Genomic DNA, 24,365 nt, shown 5'->3' with positions numbered 1-24,365 from the left:
CCGGAAACCATTCGGAACAAATGGTTCAAATGGCTCTAAGCACTATGGGAATTAACATCTGAGGTCATCAGTCCCCTGGACTTAGAATACTTAAACCTAACTAACCTAAGGACATCATATACATCCATGCCCGAGGCAGGAGTCGAACCTGCGACCGCAGCAACAGCGCGGTTCCGGATTGAAGCGCCTAGAACCGCTCGGCCACAGCGGCCGGCCCATTCTGAACAGGACACGTTTCCATAAGAAGTTTTTTTGCTTCAAATGCTCGTTCGTCCTACCATGAATATTGACCATCCACCTTGGACACCCTGTGTTGACTGCTGCAACTTTTTTCCCCTTCCCGTGTTATTACTATACTCCTTATTCTTATCACTAAGTGTTTGACCGCTGTAATTATTGTTATTGACTCATGGGCGGAAAAACGTTCTGCAGTTTAGAATGCGTACATCGTAGTTTCTCACTTCTCAGACTCATAATAGTCGAATTGTTAATTCAAGGGCACTTCAAAGTAGGGAATGAATCGCAGGGCATTTCCAAAAGACTACGTTACTCACAGGTAAATTCTCACCCATCCTGCGACAACCTATACCATTCAATTGCGTTGAAAGAAATTAAGTAAATAGTAAAATACCGAATTTGTGTCCTTTATTTTCATTACTTTGTGTTTTCTAGAAACTTGTATTATTTCAGTATCATAATACACAACGCAATTACAGCAACTACTCTTAGCGTACATGTATATTAGCAGAGCCGCACACCTCGCACAAAATGTGAATTAGAACAGCATCGTTGACATAGACGACAAAGCCACAATTTTGTTCTTGAATGTAGATTTCGAGTTAATAGCATACTGAATGATTTGATCCACTGGCTGATCGAGAGCCAATTCCAGCCACTGTCAAAATCTTATTACCTTTCCCCTTCAAAATTGTCATATTGTTCTCTCTTCCCTGAATACCACATAACTCCTGTAAGGAAATAGCGTGAACACCACTCTTATAGTCCGCCATTTTTTTCAATCATCTACTGAATAACGCTTTAGGGTAGAACAACATACTAGAGCACTACAATTGAATCGTCACTGACATTCAGCAAAATTTTTGATGTAACATCGTTCTGCTGTTTCTAAGACAAATTTTATTAAATGAACTGACATTTACCGGCCGTTGTGGCCGAGCGGTTCTAGGCTCTGCATTCCGGAACCGCGCTGCTGCTACGGTCGCAGGTTCGAATCCTGCCTCAGGCATGGGTGTGTGTGATGTCCTTAGGTTAGTTAAGTTTAAGTGGTTCTAAGTCTAGGGGCTGATGACCTCAGATGTTAAGTCCCATAGTGCTTAAAGCCATTTGAACCATTTGAACTGAAACTGAATGTCCTCGCTTAAACTTGCTCGAGGTCATAGAGCCCAAATTTTAACGCCAGTGCTTGCATAAACTTAAGTACCAGCTGCTTTGGTGATCTACAGACGCGGACGCTGAGGATTTTTTTAGTAGCTCCTGTACGTTAGTTCTATCGAATTATGGGGCTATTCCTTTCTAACACCCACACAGTCCTCAAGGTGGCTATATATCGGTTTGCTTTCAATTCTCCATCACTTAGTTGCTGGTGGAAATTGTACGGCAACAATTTTAACTCATATTACAACTAACCACGTACAAAGTTTGCAAAAAACAATGTTAGGCTGAAGAAAAAATACACAAAGGAAATGAAGTTGTTATTGACATGGAAAAGTGGTCAGCAATTCACACACAAGTGTCGCTCTGTGGGTACAAAACTGAACAGACAAAATGGTTTTGCTATTTAGAGAGCAACATTTTTAAGGGTGTCATGGCGAATATATCTGGGAAGTTTAAAAAAATGTATTTCTTAGTAAGTCTGAGTATCGAAAAAATTTAACTCTTTTAACAAGACAGTCCACTAAGGTAGATAAAAGGAAAACTTTCACTATATTTTTCGTAGAAGTGCATTACTTAGAGGAAGTGAGACAGGATTGGATTGGATTGCTTGGGGGAAGAGACCAAACAGCGAGGTCATCGGTCTCATCGGATTAGGGAAGGACGGGGAAGGAAGTCGGCCGTGTCCTTTCAAAGGAACCATCCCGGCATTTGACTGGAGCGATTTAGGAAAATCACGGAAAACCTAAATCAGGATGGCCGGACGCGGGATTGAACCGTCGTCCTCCCGAATGCGAGTCCAGCGTGCTAGAAGTGAGACAGGGACAGTAAGTAAAGGATATAAAGTAATCATGCAGAAAAGACGAAAATGTGGATGTGATGGAGAATTACCAGAAAGAGACTGCTTCAGATGAAATGCGCCACGAGTTCCCGTAACAGTTAAATGAAGAAGAGAACTAAGAAAGGTAAAACGAATCACTTAAAGTAAAAGAAAGACAAAACTTTTGATCCACGTAATGGTCCCCGAAGACAAAAATAATGAGCAAAGGCAGAAGCAATTTTCGTAAACGTAAGGGGGTACAGGAATACAATTATTAACACTAGGTGAAAATTTAAGCGGGAGAGGATCTAAAAGGGTGGCCGAGCGGTTCTAGGCGCTACAGTATGGAACCGCGCGACCGCTCCGGTCGCAGGTTCGAATCCTGCCTCAGGCATGGCTGTGTGTGATGTCCTTAGGTTAGTTAGGTTTAAGTAGTTCAAAGTTCTAGGGGACTGAGGAACTCAGAAGTTAAGTCCCATAGTGCTCAGAGCCATTTGAACCATTTGACAATCTAAAATGGTTGCAGCGACAAGGGTTGGGTTGGGTTGTTGTGGGGGAGGAGACCAGACAGCGAGGTCATCGGCCTCATCGGATTAGGAAAGGACGGGGAAGGAAGTCGGCCGTGCCCTTTCAAAGGAACCACCCCGGTATTTGCCTGGAGCCATTTACGGAAATCATGGAAAACCTCGATCAGGATGGCCGGACGCGGGATTGAACCGTCGTTCTCCCGAATGCAGCGACAAGGTTCGGCCTTTAGAGTGCACTGGATGTGTGTGTAAACTGACCTTGGAGTCGATTCCGATGATCTTGTTGCACTCCTCGCAGACGTTGGCGAACACGGACTCGTAGCACTTGATGCAGTAGGGGTGGTCGTCGCGCAGCACGTAGCGCTGGCCCGTCAGCGACTCGTCGCACTGCCAGCAGCTGAAGTGTCCGGAGTGCCAGTCCTTGGACATCGCCTTGGTGTACTCCCCGCTGAAGATAAGCTGCAACACAGGGCACGAGCTGCTGCACACCACAGGCACTCACTGCTGAGACAATGTTCACTCTAGCGCTGTGGCTGACGGGAGCAGCTGTTGTGAGGCAAGTCAGACAGACGTTCACCTGTTTGCCGTCGTTGTCAACCTTACCCCTCAACACTTTGTGCATATAATGTTTCCGTGTTAACTTCGTCGCGCAGTTGTGACTTGTCCGGACGATATGTTGTGATTTTCATAACTCCGCACGTTATGTCTGTTTTCGTTTACGAGATAGAAACAGCTGCTTCCGTCAGTCAACGTGCTTCAGTAGTCTTGGAGTACACAATTAACACTGCCTTTCCCTATGGAAGACTTGCCTTCATTTCTGCCAACGCAGGAATGGGTGGATACTTCCACTTAATCGATTAGTCGTAATTATTATGGTAGTCGATTATGGATGTACCGATATTTCTTTCATGACAATTTAGATAATCGACTATCCCTAGGATTAATTATTTAAATTTTTCATTTGTTGTTTTAAAGGCTCCTGAGTGGTGACTTGCTGTCTAGCTGCTGATCGGTACGTGGCGCTCGCAACCGTGAGTTATCTGCACTGGACGGAAATAAGTACACCATTCGAGACTCAGTGGACAAGATTACATAAATTAGTGTTCCTCATGGAAAATTTTGGTGCTTCTAAGTATGTTCACAACAGTATCTGTGTTAAAAATGACGTTAATTAGCTTTGCTAATACGTATCAAGTAGTTATATATTTCAGCTAAAAATAATAAATGGAAATTATGTACATCATAAAACTGAGCAACTACTGTTAATTACAAATAAGAAATATAGCTGAGACTGCTTCGCTTTATTTATTGTAGAACAAAACTTTTTATCACAAAGAATAATTTTTGGGGTAGACCCAAAATACAGACATAACAGTTAATCGAATAATCTATTATTAGGATATATTTAATCGACATGATTAATCTAGTCAATCAAATGATCTAAAAGACCAATTAATCGACTCTTGCTCATAATCGCCCATCTATATGACAAAGTTAAAGGAGAGTGTATTATCCAAAACTTCGGAAGTACGACTGTACTGCTAACTCAGTTACTTTTTTTTACAGTTACTGTTATTTAAATTTGAACAATTTATGGTCGAAAAAAGGTGCTCATATTCCTTCGAGATTTCTTATTTCTACTCTATTTGCATGTACAGCTGCAGTGCACACAACGTAAGTGAGTAGAAGGAAAATGAACCACGTAACTGGATAGAATTTTCACTGTAATATTAGCTGTAAATTAAAATATTGATTTTACGCCCCACTTACAAGTTACAAACCACGCGGAGGGTCTGTGTTCGATCCAGGCTCAACACAAGATTTTTCCTCGGTGGAAGGTTGGAAAAAGTTCCACTCAGCCTCGTGACGATATTAGGGATCTATTTAAAGAAAAAATTTTCACCTCATCTAGAGAAGAAAGTACTAAACGCATGCCTCTACAAAACAGCCTTAGAGAACAGTCAGCAACATAACGTGGCCTCGTGAGCTTCACAGCTCAGATACGTCAGTCACATGGAAAAAAGAGTCCTTACGTTACATGAAACGAGAAATGTAGCGGTGGGGATCATATAGAATAGTTCACATTTTCATTCTTGGTAGCGTTTTTGGGTAACTATAAAGAAAACTTGAAGATGTTTTTACTACAGTGCGCAATTATTAGCTGCATCGATCCCGGAATCTCAGGACATTAACGTAATCTTATGCTTTCATGATTTTTATGTAATAATAACATGGCAGATGAATGCAGTGTCGTTAAAACCATTGATACTCCGCTAAACCGGTTCTTCTTACTTTGTTTCGGTGAAATAATTCATTTTCAAATTTCATTTTCAATTTGTTCATTACCCAAAATCAAGAAGCAAAGGAAGACGCATTATGGAGCTTCGGAAACATCAAGACTTCTGCTTCCAGCCACAGCATTTCCTAAAGCGACTAGTTAACACACTTCACTTTTTGATATCTCTTGAAACACACAAAACATCTATTCTACCGACGTACTAGACATGACCATTACGTCACGATAACAGTATCTACGTTTCTTTCTCTAAGCTAAATAAAATGAACACGATATAGCACCATAATTTGTAAAGCATTGTCTTTCATGCAACATAGAAGTCCATAAAACATGCAACACATATTGATAACAGACCTGTTAAATGTGTTTATCACACCACTAGACAAAATCCATGCAATAAATGCGTGCATTGCACAAAACAACCGTTGATACCAAATAAGGTATTCTTAGTAAGGTATCCATAATTACTTGCATGTGAATTACGTAATTTGCGGTTAATGAACGTCTTCGTTTGAGTAAGACTTTCTTAACCTCAATAAAAGGCTGAGACCAGCGCCTTTAAGGTATATGTTACTTTTCCTTTCTTGTGGAACTACAAACGAATTTAAAATATTGGTATTATTATATTTTTGTAATATTTACATGAAGAAGTGCAACTACACTTAATGCAATCACATGTCAGAATGTCATTAAGTTTTTTTAGATAGGGTCAGATGTAATTGCAGAGCCCCTTTAGATACAGCAAACAGCAAAACATTCTGTTCCTGTAGCGCGTGTTGCCTATTCAACACTTTTAGGCTATCAAGAGCTCTTTATTTCCTACACCTTGTGTCCCCTTTATGAAAGGAATTACCATTTTATGATCGAAAAATACACAAAATCTGTACACTTAAAAGCGTTAGGAATGACATGTAATTGAAATTTTCTCAAAACGAACACCACGCAAAACTTCAAGGAATGCGGTTGTGAACATTTCCTATGAACAATTCAGTTTGAGTAATATCTTAAATGTACTTTAAGAAACAAGGGAATTATAATGATAGTTGTGAAACAGGTTAATGTTCTCAAGTGTTATAGATTTATACACACCTGTAGAAGTGATATGGTCTTTAAATGGTGGAAAATATTCCAGAAATCGCGAAAAGATACACTACTTACACTACTCAACCATTTACCTTTCTTTACAAAATCCTAAAATTCTGTTGCATCCATTGGTTTACATTATTATACGACGAAACGTTGACGACTAGCTATCAAGTTGCAATACTTTAGATATAGTGCTCATATTTACCAGGAAGAAAAAAGATCATACCACGGATTAAAGGTATTCAGAAATTTATTGAGAAGATTTTAAGTAGATCTGTTGAAATAGAATTCAACCAAAGAAATGGTACACTGGTATAGTGGAAAGCAGCTGGTTAATTTACAGAACGCATCATCTCAGATAGAATGGGAAACAATTCGATCGCTACCAATGCTTCAAGACCATGGTGAGATGGGAGACTGTGACGTTAAGGGATACGCGAGGTCAAGTTGCTTGTGACGAGCTCAATAAGCGAACAAGTCATAGATAACTCCCCACTTTGCAGTGTTAGGTTGCTTACGCTGTGTGTGTGTGTGTGTGTGTGTGTGTGTGTGTGTGTGTGTGTGTGTGTGTGTTTATGTGTGTGTGTAGCCGCTATGTATTCACGATAATCTCTCATTTGGTTTCTTACACTTATCTTGTCGAAGGTAGAAATGTTGATATTCAAGACCTTCATAATCGTTTCTAATCCACCAGGAAAAGTTAACCATCGACAGACAATACTTAAAAAAAGACACCGGGAATGAAATTTGAAGCAGTAATAGGTGCAGATTATGAGGTTTCAGGACTAAAGGACTATGTCTAACTGATTACGAAAATGATTCAAACAGCCAGGAGAACACTACAAAACGGCTGACCACATAACATCAAGCTGTCCAACCTCGGCTAAAAAATGTAAATACAGAAGCACAATAAGTCGTGCTCATACTTCAATGGGACCACGCAGATCCTATGGTGTATCAGACCTCTCCAAGAAATGACATCTATTCACCTTCAACAGTAGACTCTAAACCACCTTGTACGAGGAACAGATACACACTTCTCGATCAGTTACAGCTAACATCCCTGATTTTCTTAGCAGACAAGAGTGTCAATTGAAGATCCTGTCTCATGCTACGCGAGCACTGCTGACGCTAAAGGATAGCGACCTGAGAAGAGAAGTCACACGCATCTGATACCTTAAGACTGACTGAGATTTTCCAAAACTGACTGAGGTCTTCCCTCTCACAACTTCTCCATCACAGTCTCAAGGGAGGTATCCGACTCAAATTCCTGGATGCAATAAAGACGGTGACATGAAGGAAATCATAAAAAAGTGAAAAAAAGAAGCGAGAGGCATGTGTCAGCAGAAATTAATGAATTCGTCCAGCGTCTGATTTAGTACTGCGGACAAGAACTTGGAGTCGAGACTTAGCCAGCCGATGTACCCGTTGTAAACAACAGGAAGAGATATTAAAGGCAAAAACATAATCTGGAGAGAAGTTAGTAGAGGTTGCTTCTCATCATTACTTGCGGCAGCTTTTATTATGGAAGGTGTCGCGCGCTGCGATGCACTTAAGACTGCGGCGGACGAAGCAGGTCGGGTCACCGGATGATGAGATTGTGTAGGAAGGCCACGCCCAGTTCAGGTCAAGGGCTGGAGGGCAAGACACGCCCATGTGTCTAGACAGGCCAGCGCTTACCGCTGGATCTCCACTCATTCATCCGATAGACAAAGTGCAGTTTCTTGGCATACAGAAGGAATGTTTTAGGTCATCCTACTTCCCCAATCTCAAGTAGTTGCGCTAATCGCTCAAGTGACATCGTTATCACACAACTGTTTCGCAATGTTTGGTGCTAATTCAGTACATCAAATATTAATTAATTCTCAGTCTTGCAGATATCGCCAAAATTTTAAAACGCTAACTTAGTCATTACATAAAAAAATATTTCACTGAAAGTAGTAATCTCCCTGTCACAGCCCGTTCAACTTTTCTTTGCTATAACATCTTTCACAGCAGCAAGTTCTGCCGCACTTCTTTTTCTCTTGCGACGCATCAAAATACCACCACTAAATGGCTATTAGTAAACAATTCGAAACATCAGCAGTAAATATGCGCTGTCCAGGTTAAATATACAATAACATAAAATTTAATAACTTCAGATGTAATTAAGACATTTACTGGCGGTCTGCTTCTACAAGTATGGTAACTCAAAATGTTTACTATCTTCGCTTGCGCCAATTGCTACCACCTGCGCATGCGCGTAACTGCTGTGTTCATGTAAACGCGTGTTAGTAGCCATGTGGACTCCATGGCAGAAGGCGTTCTACGTGGTTTCTCTCGAGGAGTTGAAGTCTGATACACTGGTACAACGTGGTTTTCAGCCTATGGACTGCAACCACTGACGAAAACGGAATGTGACAAGTGGCTTCAGGAAACAGGGAATTTGCTTTCTATGTCGGACCACCACGCCAAGCACGCAATTCCAGAGGCTATGTTGAATTAATTCGTACGTCCTTCCAACGACCCTCTGTTAAGTCAATCGGACAAGCAAGTAGGCAGTTGCAGTTACCGTGCCATTCTGCCAACATTGTGAGCGATTTAATGTATCATGAGTTCCCAGACCGCTAGATTGGGAGAGATAGCTCATCGTTTGTTTGGCTCTCTTGGAGCCCAGACATTACGTCACTTAATATTTTTCTATGGGGTTTGTAAAGAATTTAGCGTACCAGACACTAGTTCGTGATCCAGCAGATCTGCGCCATCGCATTCGTTCAGCTACCGTTAATGTTACGCCAATGATGCTGCAATAGATTTGGAGGGAAGTGGAATACTGATTAGATGAATGTAGCGCCAATAATGGTGCGCATGTCGAGATATATTATGTATGTAAAAATATTTTGAGTTACCATACTTGTAGAAACATACCGTCAATAAATATCTCAATTACTTCAAGTTATCACATTATATTTTACTATTTTTTTTAATTTGGAAAGCCTGTATAATGCCAGAACATAAGGGGCGCAAAATACGAAAATCGAAATGAAACGATTCGATCAAAGTTTTACATAATAGATGTGGAAATGAAGTTTATTAATTCGCCAGACCACTGCCCAGACCAGCAGATTTACTGTAGAACTTAATATGAAGCTAACTGTATGTGGCTGCAGAAAATTTAACAGTTATAGTGGTAAGCAGAAACTGCAGTTCTGTCATGTAGAGTCTTTGCTACATTACTGTGTGTTCTATCTATCCGTCTGACAAATAATACTATTTGTAACGTACTGAACTTGTCGTGGGTAATTTTATTCATGTGCTATAAAGGAACTTGATTGCAGACAGCACACAATATTTTCTATCATGACCATTATATGCGTTTCTTAATACTGACGCAACCACATAGTCGTATTCGTTATTTACAAGCCTGCTACCAGTTTACCCAAACAGTTTCTAACCAGATCCAGAGAGACTGAAGATCACTGTTACAAATCAAAGTAACAGCGACATTTAGAAGAGGATCTAGGAATGCAGACAACATGTAGAAGTACGTTACTGAAATTATGAAGACGGATTACTCGAGAAGAAACACTTCTGATTACTGTTCTGCACTGGGTACCGAGAATGACGAGTGCGATGGACAGAAACTGCGCTGGAGTGTGGTGCGAACTGTAATATATCCAAAAGCTCTAGTAGCAGTACTAATCTGCCCAACGAAACACTGTAGTATTTATAAACGTTTCCGTAATGAGAAACTCGAAAGAGACAATATTTCCTGCCAGACGATTCACTCCAAATATAACTTTTCTGCAGCTAGTTCCTACATAATGTAATTACAAAAGAATTCAGTGCGCTATGGTGAGGAACATCTGATTCCCGTTGGTATAAGGATAGAAAATCTCCGGTAAGCACTCCGATAATGTTAAAAATCATTTCTTCATTTTTTTTTGCATAGTTGGTTTTTGGTTGTGAATTGAGTACTGAAACATCGGATCTGCAGAGGATATTAAAGGTCGAGAAGGCGTGGCAGTGATTACGGAAGTGCCGTAACGTCAACCGAAAGATGACTCCATTAGTCCAGCCTCTCAAGATGACCGAGATTATCTTTACGGCTGATGCAAAAGTTTAAATTTAGCAACAAGACGGGAGTTATCGAGTACAATGGCAAATTGAATGTAATCCGCTGGTTTTTGCAAAAACACAAATTTCCTTAAACTGCTGAGTGCGACATTGTAAAATGCACCTGCTTCTAGCACATTTACCCTCCTGTTACGAGGTTCCTTCCTAGGTGAATCACAAAGTTTTTACATGCACGTTTTAAAGATACGACGAAATTGAGTTAAGTCAGTGATTGGTAATTTTCATCTTTATTAATTCCTGGTAAAAACTAAACCAAGATTTGTTTGTAGCACTTACGGGAAAACATGGAAGACATGTACATAATTTGACTGATCTCAACTGAGGATCATTGAAATGAATAATTTACTTTAATTTTTGACAATACTTGGTTGTAATAGCCGAGTAAGTAGCTACTGTGTGAATGATGGATTTAATGGAAACAGATGTATTAACCCTAGGACGCCCAAGCCTTTTTTTCTAACTTGGGTGCCTAAGGGGGAGGGGGGGGGGGGGTTCGGCGAGCCCACAGGTATTAAATAAGTTTACTGACGAAAAATTACAACTTTCAAAATGGTTTATGTATTTTAACTAAGGCATCGGTTTATAAATGTTGATAATTGTTATAAATATTGGATTGAGTGAATAAAAAATTGACATATTACAATACAAAATACAGATGTGTTCATATACAATAGACTACTCTGAGTCCTCAACTTCAAGGCAAGAGACACACTTCACAATTTTTTCTGAATGAGTGTTACACACATGTTTATGGCACTGTCTACTGTTTTGTTTTGGTTTACTTAGATTGTTGTACTTCTGCTTCTTTGTTTTAGCTTTTCTTACACAAACATGGCACCGACCTTTCCCTGCAGGAAGATGACGTGCTTCTGTTGTCACTTCTTTGATTTTCTTTTGTAGAATAGTCTCCATTGATTGAACAATTTGGTTAGATAACCCTCTTGCACTGGCACTTCTTTCTTCTACCTGCAATTTCACTAGTTCCATCGCAGCTTGCAGAAGATAAAGTTTCCGTTTGTTGTGTTTCTCTTCATTCCATCTTGGATGTTGCTGGATGAATATGGTGGTTCCATTGATAGCATAAATGTCGATGAGAGAGTAAAATACAGATAGAGGCCATCTATTTGTTCCCGTCTTGTAGGTGTACATACGCGCCATTTGATCAATGATATCAATTCCACCTTTAGTGGAATAATAATATGCATTTATCTCGGTTTTATTCTTCTCTCCTCCAACAGTGCCTTTATCTTGGTGCATTGTTGACAACATCAGTAAATTCTTACTTGGTTTCGTTTTTGCTGTGTAGGACACCAAAGTTACTGGAGGCCTAGGTGTTGGGAACTGCACGAACTCACTGCAAGTTTACAAGATAAATAACAGCTGCCTGACACCAATAATCACTTCCTCTGAAAGTAAACCGATTGTTGTGAATATCAAGAATACCAACCAACAAGAAACTAACTTGCATTGTTGTGGAGATGAGAAATACGAAATCCTACTAAGGGAAATTTTCTATAGCATGGAAGCCCAAGGGGGGGAGGGGGTTGTTGGACTCATAATAAGTTTATTTATTTTTTCTCTCAAAGCAGGAATTTTCTGTAAAATATATTGACACTAACGTTTCATAAAATAGCCAACAAACAATAACTCAAAGGGAATATGTAGTATGAAAGTTACTTGGGCAAAAGCAGGGGACATAAAAATATTGTGGGTTCAACGAACCCCCCCCCCTTTAGACGTCCTAGGGTTAAACCTGTAAATATTAGAAGTTTAATTTTAATTCATGTATATAATTTTACTGTTTATTGACTGAGGGCCATTAAAATTAATGAAACTCAAGTTTTTCTAATTATAATTTTTGTAATGTGTTTATCTGACATGTTCCACACTTAGGAGGATCCCCTCTTTTGTCTATGGAATGAATAATCTAATCTAATCTATTAAGACGATCGATTGGACATCTCTTTCTTCCATTAATGTACCATTTTAACATTTTGCTGAAATTGTGCGTTTAAAATGGACTGCAATTAGCAAATACATAACGGACGACACTTCGGAAATATTTGAACTTTCTTTTCTCACAAGAAACAATCGTTCAAGTGGAGTGTCTTTATAGTTAAGAGCAACCAAAAACCGTTTGTAGACGGGAGTCCTCAAATAAGTCGATGTGACAGTGTAGAAAGAGAACATAGGTCACAAGTAATGAAATCACTTGGCAGCTGTATTTCTATGCAGGTGACCTCCTTTCCTCCTGTTGGTAAATTTTTTGTTACATTAGCTAACTCAGGAACAGTTCCAAAGCCGTTAAGTAGATGTAAAAACCACTATTCTTTAGGGAAGAATACACCATTAAGCATTAAGACTTTTCAATTTCAATAAACTGAGTGATGGTCTACAAGCTCTTGGGAGAATCTGCTACAACGGGTTTCCATTAGTTCATTCATTTCCTTGTATATTTTTACGTGTCTTCAGATGAATATGGCAAGGGAAAGCAGATTTAATGTTATCTACGCGTAAGACACTCATGTGTAGTTTTCCATTCTGTGCTAGGTTCCAGATGAACATTCATTTCACTTTCCCGACTAGAACTTTTTCGAAAGTAAACGAAGGAAAGTATAATTTTGGTACTGTTACAAGCTTTTTGCAGCTACAAGGATATTAACTTTCATAGATGACGTTTAGAAGGGACATAAAATGGGAACTTGAGGATCTTCCAGTTCCACCTGAGTATCGTGAAATTAATTCAAACAAGTTTCACTGTCAGTTTCGTTAATTCAGTGACATACTATTATTTATCAGACGAAATATATCGCAGGTCGTCTGTACCAATTTTTAAGTTGCCTGATAGATACGAGCTTTTTGGTTCAGCAGCTACAAATGAAGGTTTCCTTATTATTCTGAAGGAATATATTATAGCCAAAGGAGGAAGATATGTACGGTGTAGCAGACTTAGGACTTCTTGTTTCCACTTATAATAGTACAAAGAAATTCTGGGATCTGTTGTAAGGTGCGTCTGTAGGAAGTAAAGTACTTCCCTTACCAGGTCCTTTATTGTCACCTAAATAAAACTTCCGCTTTGTGTGTTAGGCGCAAATATGCATTTATGAAATTGAAAATGCATTGTTGTCATTATGTACTAATACTGTGTTTCATGTAACGGATTAGCAAACTATGAAAGCCTCACCTGTTTTCTTTATGGGTTGTCGGCACCAACGGTGATTTGGACGGGTGAATGGACATCGAGGACATGAGAGTCACGAAATTGTATGTGCGAAATCTTACTGACCAATTCTTGTGTGGATGGATCGATGGATGGATGGATGGGTGGTGGATCAGACATTGGAGCACATACATGCCACTTATGACTGCATCACTAAGTAATCTCAATCTATGAAAGAAGAAAGCGTGATTGTTGGTTCATACTGCAAAATTCTACGTGCTTCTGTAAGCTTACTTTCGTATTGTATAAATTTAGGTGCCACGGAAATCCTCTTGGCTATTCTGTCCAGTAAGTATGGAGCGTATTCCATCTAAGAAGAGTAATTTCTCCAAATATGTGAGCGATACTCAGTTATAAGACATTAATTGTTCATTTCAAGTGACTTTTTATGTATTTTTATTCCCTGCCCTAATTGGAAAGGCGCCCATGTTACATCTCGACTCACTGTGAAGCTCAGATCTATTAACCCAGAATCCTGGGAGTGAGAAAACCGGTTCCCAATTCGAAATATATCTGATTCGTATATAAACGTTTCTTCTGGCAAACAACGATTACCAAAGACCAGGGGTAATATAAATTAATGGATACCTGTCCAGTCCTTCTGGGGCATTAGACCTACTATCTCCATGGTATCCGGTCTAGAGGCTAGCGTTGCTGCCTCTGGATCACGGGGTCCCGGGTTCAATTCCCGGCCGGGTTGGGGATTTTCTTTGCCCGGGGAATATGTGTTTGTGCTGTCCTCATCATTTCCTCACCATCATTATCATCATTCGTGACAGCGGCCAGATTAGACTGTATAAAAATTGGGACTTTGTACGGTCGCTGATGACCGCGCAGCTGAGCGCCCCAAAAACCACTCATCATCATAATCATCCATGGTATCCAAGCGTTTCTAATGACCTCGTCGACGACTGAACTTTTAACTCTAATCTTCCTTCCTTCTTCCATGGAATAGTAGTAAACTCAAATTAGAAATTTCACTGAGAGCTTTTCAATCTCTAGTTCCCAGCACAGAAAGAAATGCTTGACTTTACAAATCACCATATATTAGTGAGATGACAACTTCTGTAAGGTGTGTACTCCGTCGCGTTAGTAACACGTCATAACCGCGGAGACAGTACACAAAATAGTTCCCATATTTGCGGGTTAATGAGAATACTTCCCGTGAACTTCAAATCCTGCTTACGCAGGTTATATTATAATAACCGAACGTCTACTCTGAGATATTTCCGTTACTCGAAATTCCCAAAATAAACACACCTAAGTTAGTGGTGCTACAAGACCTTTCTGGCAGTATATTTTTATGCTGGACAGTTGTCTTTTCTGCAAAATACTCTTGCCATTTCATAAACGTCGTGCAGCCTAACTTGTAACCTCGTATTTATATTTTCCATATTCTCTGGCATCCGTTAATGGACTAGAACATCCTGACAGAAAGTACGAGGGCTGATCAGCGAAGACTGAGACTAATTTTTTCCCGTAGCTTTCGTGATAGTTTCCTATCTATATCATGAATATTTGAAAAGAGCGGCTTTTTAAATATAATGTCCACAGACTGCAGCACTCTCGTATGGGTGGGATGATAGTAATGCTCTACTTTATAGATGCTCTTTGCACTTTGTACACCAAACAATGGAGATGACGCGAGTGGAGCAGTACGGTACAGCAAAATTTCGTGTTCGTTTAAATATACAGCCACTGAAACTTATGAAAGACTGCAGAAAGCGTACGGTGACGATGCACTACCTCATACAACAGCGGTTAGGTGGTTCAAGGATTTCAAAGAGGGCCGACTTGTCTGTATTAAGTAACGAGGGCCTGGTGTCTCGGCTTCTGCTGTGACTGATGTCAACATCAACAAAGCTACTAGCATTGTCCGTGAGGGTCGGCAGACAACGTTACGTATCCTCAGGGAAGTGCTGAGAACTTCATATGGCGTTGTCTTTACGACTATACATGATCAGCTCCATATGACCTATGTTTGTGCCCATTGGGTGGCACGTATGTTGATTCCCAAACAAAAGGCTGTGCGAACGGAGACAAGCTGAGAGGTGCTGCGGCTCTTTGCTGATGGAGTGGGTGCGTTTCTAGAACCGATTATCAATGCTGATGGGTCAAATTGCATCAACATGATTGTGAAGGTAAAAGAGCCAGCACAGTGTAGAAATTTGCCACGTTGTCCAACACCAAAAACGGCGAAAGTTGTTACAACTGCAGGGAAATTGATGGTGATCACATTTTTTTACTGTCACGGAATGATTTACAAACAAGCAGTTCCCCCCCAAACCACCCGTTACAGCAGGATATTACACGGCAGTATTGGCTAAACTGCGGAAACACATTGCTAGGAAACGACCAGAACTTTCACGGACTTTTTGTGTCGATTTGATCATGAAAATGTGCCACCTCACGTCACAAATCAAGTCAATGCAGTTTCTGGCTCAGTTAAACTTTACCTATATACCGCCGGCCGGAGTGGCCGAGCGGTTTCTAGGCACTTCAGTCCGGAACCGCGCTGCTGCTACGGTCGCAGGTTCGAATCCTGCCTCGGGCATGGATGTGTGTGATGTCCTTAGGTTGGTTAGGTTTAAGTAGTACTAAGTTCTAGGGGAGTGATGACCACATGCCCATAGTGCTCAGAGTCAGTTGAACCATTTGAACCTGTATACCATATCCGGCTGACCACATGCCCATAGTGCTCAGAGTCAGTTGAACCATTTGAACCTGTATACCATATCCGGCTTATAGCCCCGACCTTGCACGTTGTGACGATTTTTTATTGTTTCCCTCACTAAAGGCAAAGCTTCGGGGCATTTGATTTGAGAAATCTGAAGCAGTGCTCAAGAAAAGTAAGGCGAGTCTCAAGGACCTGACAAAGAATCTCCCTCACCATCTGTTCGAGGACTGGCAGAGACGCTATAAAAAGTGCATTCAAGTAGGAGGCCAGTACTAAATATTGAAATTTAGTAATAAACATCTGTGAATGAGAAATCAGTCTCAGTTTTCGTTCATCAGTCTTTGTATATAAAGCAAATTTGATTCAATATGAAAACAACCCTCAGCTATTGTATTACTTGTACACATGTACCCACAACAGAAAGAGAGTACAGATGTTTTGGTGAGCATTTCAAGTTCTTTTTTTCCCATTTACCCATTGTGGCTTCCATTTTCACGCACTATATTACTAGCTCTACCGATGGTGTCGGCACATGCACCGAAGCACATAAAGAAGCCATGTGCGAACACTGAGGCAGATCCAGTACGGGTTGCTATTAACGCCACCGTAGGATTTACGACTCTGAACAGGAAGAAACTTGGCAGAATCAGCCTCCGAGTTTAGTGGCGAAGCTTTACTTGGCCGTCCGGACACGGCACAGAAGACACAAAGAAAGAGCGCGAGAGAGACGGGCCGTTCCGAGAGGGTTGTTAGGCACTCTTTGTCTGCTGAATGCGGTGTCCCCGGCAACGTCCGCCTACCCCCTCCGGGCAGGCCGCCGCGCAATACACGGGCCAAGCTTGGCGGTGTCTGCAGTGTCTCAGGCAATGCACTAGCGTCGCCGACATACCGTAGCGGCAGGTGTAACATTCCACATCTCACACGCTTGCCAAGTACCAACTAACATCAGCTTTTTATAATAACTGTTCTTCATTCATGCTCTACTAATAAGTGTGCCGTATTTAAGGTTTCTTGTCACTTCTTCCAGGGTGACTCGCGAAGCCATAGACAGCAGACTGAAGTATGTTACTAGATTCCGCCCATTCTTGGAATTTTCACTCTTAAATGTACGCCATTCAAATGTTACAGAATTTAGAATCTACTCATCGACGAGCCACATCAGGCTACGACTATTTGAATCCGTTAGTCATGCCAGAGAGAAGAGCACCAGACACCTGACTGTATCACACGTTTAGCAATCATACATTCGAATGCGACTCGACTGATCGATAAAAACATGATGTTCGTCAAAAGTTCGAACGAACTATGGATTATAAGACAACAACTAATATACATTGGGACTGCTAACAATTCACATGCGAAACTTCAAGTACGTACTGTGGCGAAACAAGAACTGAAACGAATCCATTCGAGATATTTAAAATGTGGGCTCAGGCGCCATAGCGCTGCTTGTGGGAGGCACTGACGTTCCTGCCCCTATCCAGAGCAGTTATAATCTGATGGGTAAAACTTTCAACTTTTCAAATGAAATTTTGCTGTTGTTCACTGTATCGTCACAGTTCTATTCAGTATGGAGAGATGCCAACAGCGAAACATATGGATACACGTAGCTCGTACGTGGCTAAGTCTACTCCAATGTGATTGATTGTCAAATCGTTTCTCCGCATAAGGCAGTTGGACAGGTGAACAGCAGCGCCTTCGATAGAATTGAAGTGTGCACGCCGTAATGATATAAGCACACATACTCACACTTGGACCATCAGACCAGTTAATTGCGGATTTAGATGCGTCTTAAGGATGTTGTAGAGGGACCTATTCCGAGTATCTGGATAGTGGCTTTTCTTGCGACGGCCTCTAGTTTCCGAGAAAATCGATATTGAGGCTTAATACATACCTCTAGTACCCGTAAAGTTAGTCGCATTTCGACCAAGTGAGCGTACCGCAGCAGCTAAGGTTCACAGCTACCATACCGGTAGGAATCCTGCCCTTCAAGTTTTGTTTGTAGTATTGATTCTTGGGGAAGTAGACTGATTAGACACTTTGGGATCAAATCCTTGCAGATAAAAGAAAAGCAGGAACCAGCACCATAAAAATTATCCGACCCTGAGACTTTCATTGTTACATGGCAGGTTAAAATTTTCTAGGAAAGAATTCATAATGCTCCCGACTTGCTAAAGACAAATTAATAGAAAAACAGCTATACAGGAACAGTCTATAACAGTACATTCTTCAATTTCGCATCAATTTAGTGCACCTGCTTCCACATGAATGATCAAATATGCGTGTTACGTATCGAATTTGATCGAAGGATGAATGGTCTTCCTAAATTTTAACGAACTGTGTTTTCTGGTATGGGTTCTGAAAAATACGTCTGTCTGGAAAGCAGTAGCTTTCAGTAAATGTGCGCCGTGCACTACAAATTTGTGTTTTGGTTGCTTTTACAACAAATCCCACGTGGGCTTTTCTTCTAGCACAGAAAGCGATGCAAACGATATCGATTGAGATGATTCTGTGATTTATTCTGTAAGAAACGGAATACAAATTTGAAAAAAGTTTGCTTTAATGACTGATTTATAAATGAAATTACTAAATGACTGCTTTTGAATAGTTTTGCACAGGTCCTCTATAACATACTTAAGACGTATTGAGATCCGTGATTAAGAGGTCTGATTGTCCCCTTGTCAGTTCCGTATCGTAATAATCTGTCGTTTTCACAGTCGTATACGGAAGTGTGAACCCAAGGTTCACTAGAAAGTTAGGCCCAGGAGCGAAGAGGTGCGACCACTATGCAGCAAACCTGGTACTTCCCTTTACTTTACTTACAACATAACTAGTATATCAAAGACCTCAAAACACTCAACCCAACTTGATCGCCTTGAATTCTAAAATCATGAACTTATATTTGAGCAGCGCAGCATTCATCACACTTCTGTCTTGTATGATACTGCGCATCTGTGTCAATAAACAGTCAGTGAAGGATCAGAATGCTGGAAAATGCCTTACGGAGCGGTAAAATCACTAGGCAGCTGCGTGGTGTGAGGTAGTTCAATTGAAATTGATGAATCTTCTTGACAGGGGACGACCTCAGCCTCCTACACCTCTTACCAGCTGAGAGCTACATCCATGGATATGTTTCATGCCAAGACTAAGACTTTCAGTTGATCAGTACATCTCTTCTATTTAAACTGGTATCCAAGTACGAGAAAAGATTGCTTGTTCAAGACAACTATGTGCAGAAACAGATGAATATATCGTAACGGATGGTGTGTGTTTCTGTTGCACTTTACATGTGCGATTGTCATTCAGTCACCCAGTTAGTTAGAAAAGCTCGATCAGACACTTGTGTGAAGATTTGTAGATAACGTAAAAGCCCTGAAAGCTTATTTATTTTTATTTATTTATTTACACGTCAAGTTCCGTAGGACCAAATTGAGGAGCAAATCTCCAAGGTCACGGAACGTGTCAGTGCATGTACTTACAACATAAAAGTAATCACAGATAAAAATAAATGTTCATGAACCTGCAAGAAAATCAGTCGATAAGTTTAAGCAAACGCTATCAGCTATACAATGAGAATCAGTTTAATTTTACAAGGAACTCCTCGACAGAATAGAAGGAGTGACCCATGAGGAAACTCTTCAGTTTCAATTTGAAAGCGCGTGGATTACTGCTTAGATTTTTGAATTCGAGTGGCATCTTATTGAAAATGGATGCCGCAGTATACTGCTCACCTTTTTGCACAAGAGTTAAGGAAGTCCGATCCAAATGGAGATTTGATTTCTGCCGAGTATTAACCGAGTGAAAGCTGCTTATTGTTGGAAATAAACTAATATTGGTAACAAGAAACGACAATAAGGAATATACATATTGAGAGGCCAATGTCAAAATACCCAGACTCGTGAACAGAGGTCGACAAGAGGTTCGTGAACTCATACCACTTATTGCCCGAACCGCCCGTTTCTGAGCCAAAAATATCCTTCTAGAATGGAAGAGTTACCCCAAAACATAATACCATACGACATAAGTGAATGAAAATAAGCAAAGTAGACTAATTTACGTGTCGAAGGATCACTCACTTTCGTTACCATTCGAATAGTGAAAATGGCAGTATTAAGTCTTTGAACAAGATCCTGAACGTGGGCTTTCCACGACAGCTTACTATCTATCTGAACACCTAGGAATTTGAACTGTTCAGTTTCACTAATCATATGCCCGTTCTGTGAGATTAAAACGTCAGATTTTGTTGAATTGTTTGTTAGAAACTGTAAAAACTGAGTCTTACTGTGATTTAACGTTAGTTTATTTTCTACAAGCCATGAACTGAGGTCATGTACTGCACTACTTGAAACCGAGTCAATGTTGCACACAACATCCTTTACTACCAAGCTAGTGTCATCAGCAAACAGAAATATTTTAGAGTTACCCATAATACTAGAGGGCATATCATTTATATAAATAAGGAACACGAGCGGCCCCAACACTGATCCCTGGGGCACCCCCCACTTGACAGTACCCCACTCAGATCCCACATCACAACCGTTATCAACATTGTGAATGTGATCCTTATTATCCCCGCATGCACTAACGTTTTTGTTTTTCATTTTGATTGTTTATTTCACATTACTTGTTTCGGTATAATAAGTTACGAATTTGGAAATGATCGACTAGACATCTGTCATTCATGTAACGTACAACCATCTTGACCACTACATGTAAAGATCTAGCAACAGTGAAGTACTGTATTCACTTTCAAAGAGGAATGGTAGAATAAATATTGAAATGAAAGGTTCTGGTTACGATTTTGTTCGTGTACAGTTACCACATAAAATTAATACTATACGAAAGCATTACCTCTAATGTATAACAGAAATTCAATAGAGGTGTTGATATTACTTCGGTATGAAGAAAGGAGATTGGGGTTTAACGTCCCGTCGACATCGACGTTATTAGAGACGGACGGTGCGTCTGTCTGAAGTAGGGTAAAAAGATGTGCTCACCAAAGGTACCAACCTAACGTCCTTAATTGTAAATATATTATTCTAAATTAACAGAAGGTACAGCTGTTAGACAGACATTCATATGGAGAACACATAGAGAAAGATGTTCAGTGGTGCTTACGAATAATGTCATTTCTCACTGACTTGTATTTTCAACAATACGCTGTCCCCCTCTAAGTACAAATCGACGGAGCGTAGCATACGCTAGTCATAAACTCGAATTTATTTCTTTGGTACATGGTATCATAATTAATTTCTGTTTTTAATAAATTTTAAATGGTCTAAATAAGTGACCACAGTATTCGGTTTGTTGACGGTGGTAGTTATCTTTCAATGGAGATAGTAATGTTTCAACGCTTCTCAAGTAGAATGCACGTGAAAATTGTCCGAATGCTAAAATAAAGGTATTCATGCACTTTAAGACAGAACTATAAACTGAAATATTTACCGTGATAGTGTACAATGACTGGACTCAACACACTGACTCTCGAGGTCCAGCGACGCTTATTTGTGTATATTCAGCCGCCTGTTTTTATAACTATGGCGTGTAAGATAATCATTAGATTGACGATTAACGTTACCAGCACTGCTGAATTAGGTTTCGCCTAAGAGGAGTAACTGAGAAATTTAAAGTAGGCTTTCCAATCATCGATTTTGCAGCGAACGTGAAGTACTGCTCAGCAAAGATGGCGATTTCAGCTCAAGCAATACTCTAGCATAAGCAGTCTTGATTGTGTATAACGTCGACGATCCTAAATGTGCGAGCTTCCATGTGCTACGTTCTTGACTACGCCTCTTCACGCCGAGAAGGGTGTGGCTGGGGAATGTAACTAATAAACTGCCTAGCTGACTTGACCTTATATGAGGGATCTGCGTGCAGACTAAGGACCCTGTTTCGAATTGCGCACTGTCAAAATTTGTTTATAGATGCAAAGCCTGTATTGAGGTGTATTCAACCTGATGAGAATGGACGAGGAGGTACTAGAAATGTGATGCTATGGCCCCTGCTACCATTGCGAGGTAGGAGACTGGTGAGATCTATACTGACGTTCAGTGACGCGATAGAGAAAGGATGACAGAGGGGCCGATCGGCACAATGTGGCTCATTGGTCCTGTTCAACGAGTTTAGCTATGTTTCTCCTTGTTCAGGAAAACTTGTTGCAAGCAGAACAAAGGTATGCTGAGACAGCCTGTATCAAGTGTTCATTGGGTTTCTGGGCCGAGTCACATGTCATCAAGCTGATATGTCATCAGTTATCTCTGACATATTATGCCGATGCATTACAAAAAGTTGAGAGCAGACACTGTTTTGAACGTAACAGACGGGAAAGTTACGAGGGGTTAATGTGGTTAAAGCTCGTTACCTTCTAGGAAACCAAGAGCAACGAGATCAGCGTGACAATAACATTTACAAGAATCGATCTCACATTGAAAGTCCCAAATTTAATCTGTTATTTTCATAAATTGCATGTTTTGTGAGATAGTTTGTACTTCTTTCATTTTTCATTTTAGTCAAAATGGACGCAAAAAATCATTTGAAAGACTGACTGATCCGCATTCGTTAAATCAAACTCTGTTTGCTTTGCATTTTCACAGTTAGTTTTCAAAACTGCGGGACTGCGATACATCAGTTAAATTTACATATTTCACTATTCCACTTAACTATAGTCACGTCGGCGCACCTCTAGTTATTTACAAGATTTCTGTACCTACATACGTCAAGCAATTGAAATTAAAAGTCTATTGTTCGGAGGTTCTCTCGAAGATGATAACAGCATGCGGTCAGTTTGTATGTCACAAACACAAAAAAATGAGAAATAAGATAAAACTGAATGCATCTACACGTTCATTCCAGTGAAAAGTTTTTAGGATAAACAGAAGAACAATACAGTAGTGATTTTGGAGAACAGACACCGAAAAGAAAAAGTAACAGTGTATTATTTCAAGGAATCAACAGAAATAGTTGCAATAAAAGGTAACGTAACAAAACGTTGGCACAGTAACAAGAAAAATAACAGCTACCTAAAGAAGCATAAAAAAGGAAAAAAAAAGACTGTTAGAAAAACACATTACACAAATACATAAATATTTGATTAACAATTACCTCAAATAAATATAAAGGGATACGTGCTGGCTGATACAAAATATGCGTCAAAATACGCAGAAAGATGATAAAAACAAAAAGATACAATTATTCTTCAAATTAAATATAATGATAATTACGTCTCTCAGCGGACCTAAATAATAAAAAAAGTTCAGTTTTTGAGACTTTTTAAAGCGCTTCCCTGTTGCTCTCTCTCTCTCTCGTGTGTGTGTGTGTGTGTGTGTGTGTGTGTGTGTGTTTTTTTTTCAGGATGAGATGTTAACTGTCGCTTCAGGTGTGGATGGGTTGATGTTTATCACGGCCGGTAGTGAGTTACTGCAAGCACCGGACATAAGTGGATGCTATTTCGAGGTGACATGTTTATTTGCCTTTAAGATAATGTGGAGAAAACGAAAATAATCCAGGTAAGCGTTTGATTTGTGTGGGTTTACAATCTCATAAAACCTGGTTTATAACGTCGTTCTCAAAGCGGGTGAGATATGAATATGTGTGAATCTCATACGTAATTAAGAGGTATACTGATTTAATATATGTGTGTGACCGCTGGGAGACTGTAATTACCATAGGCTTTGCAAGTCAGCCACTGTTGTACATACAATATGTTGCCATATACTTTTGCTATTCCACACATGCAAACTCTCTGTCACACCTACAGTGCAAAAGCGAATGTTTTCCGTGTCGGTAAAAGGTACTGTCGTTGTTAAGCAGATTTATTGTTGTAAAGGGGATGAAAGGGCATTTAAACTTCAATAAAAACGTTCTGCAATAGTTCCCTTTATTTAGTAAATGAATGCATAATGTGAATCAAAATAGTGTTTCCTACAGAAAAATAGAAAAAAGTATTTTGATTTATTTCAAATCTTAACAGCTTTAGAGACGTCATTACCCAGTACGCAGTGAAAACCAAGTTAATATTCACTTTGAGTTTGCTTTTGATATTTCCGGTACTTCTAGGCACCTACAGGATTTCGTTTAACAGCGGAACATTTTTCAAATTTGAACCTACGACGATGGTGGACCGAGGCTTTAAGAACCCATCGGCAATTTTGTGAGACAGTGTACTGTCTATTCGTACAAGATCAGTATCGATGAAAAATAGGTACTCGATGAAAGAAACCATCCCAGAGTTC

General features: G+C 40.1%; 1 protein-coding gene across 1 annotated transcript in view; it reads right to left on the bottom strand.

Annotated features, from left to right (window-relative positions):
* LOC124712154 overlaps positions 1-24,365 on the bottom strand; it is a 1,187,639-nt gene that overhangs the window by 133,651 nt on the left and 1,029,623 nt on the right. Inside the window, exon 7 of the mRNA XM_047242451.1 lies at positions 2,998-3,198. Coding sequence (XP_047098407.1) covers positions 2,998-3,198 — 201 coding nt within the window. The remainder of the gene's footprint in view (positions 1-2,997; positions 3,199-24,365) is intronic.

This window comes from Schistocerca piceifrons, chromosome 8 (assembly GCF_021461385.2).
Source record: "Schistocerca piceifrons isolate TAMUIC-IGC-003096 chromosome 8, iqSchPice1.1, whole genome shotgun sequence".
In the NCBI taxonomy this organism is placed as follows: domain Eukaryota; kingdom Metazoa; phylum Arthropoda; class Insecta; order Orthoptera; family Acrididae; genus Schistocerca; species Schistocerca piceifrons.
The sequence above is the reverse complement of the archived record's forward strand: the minus strand, read 5'-3'. Positions and strand labels throughout refer to the sequence as shown.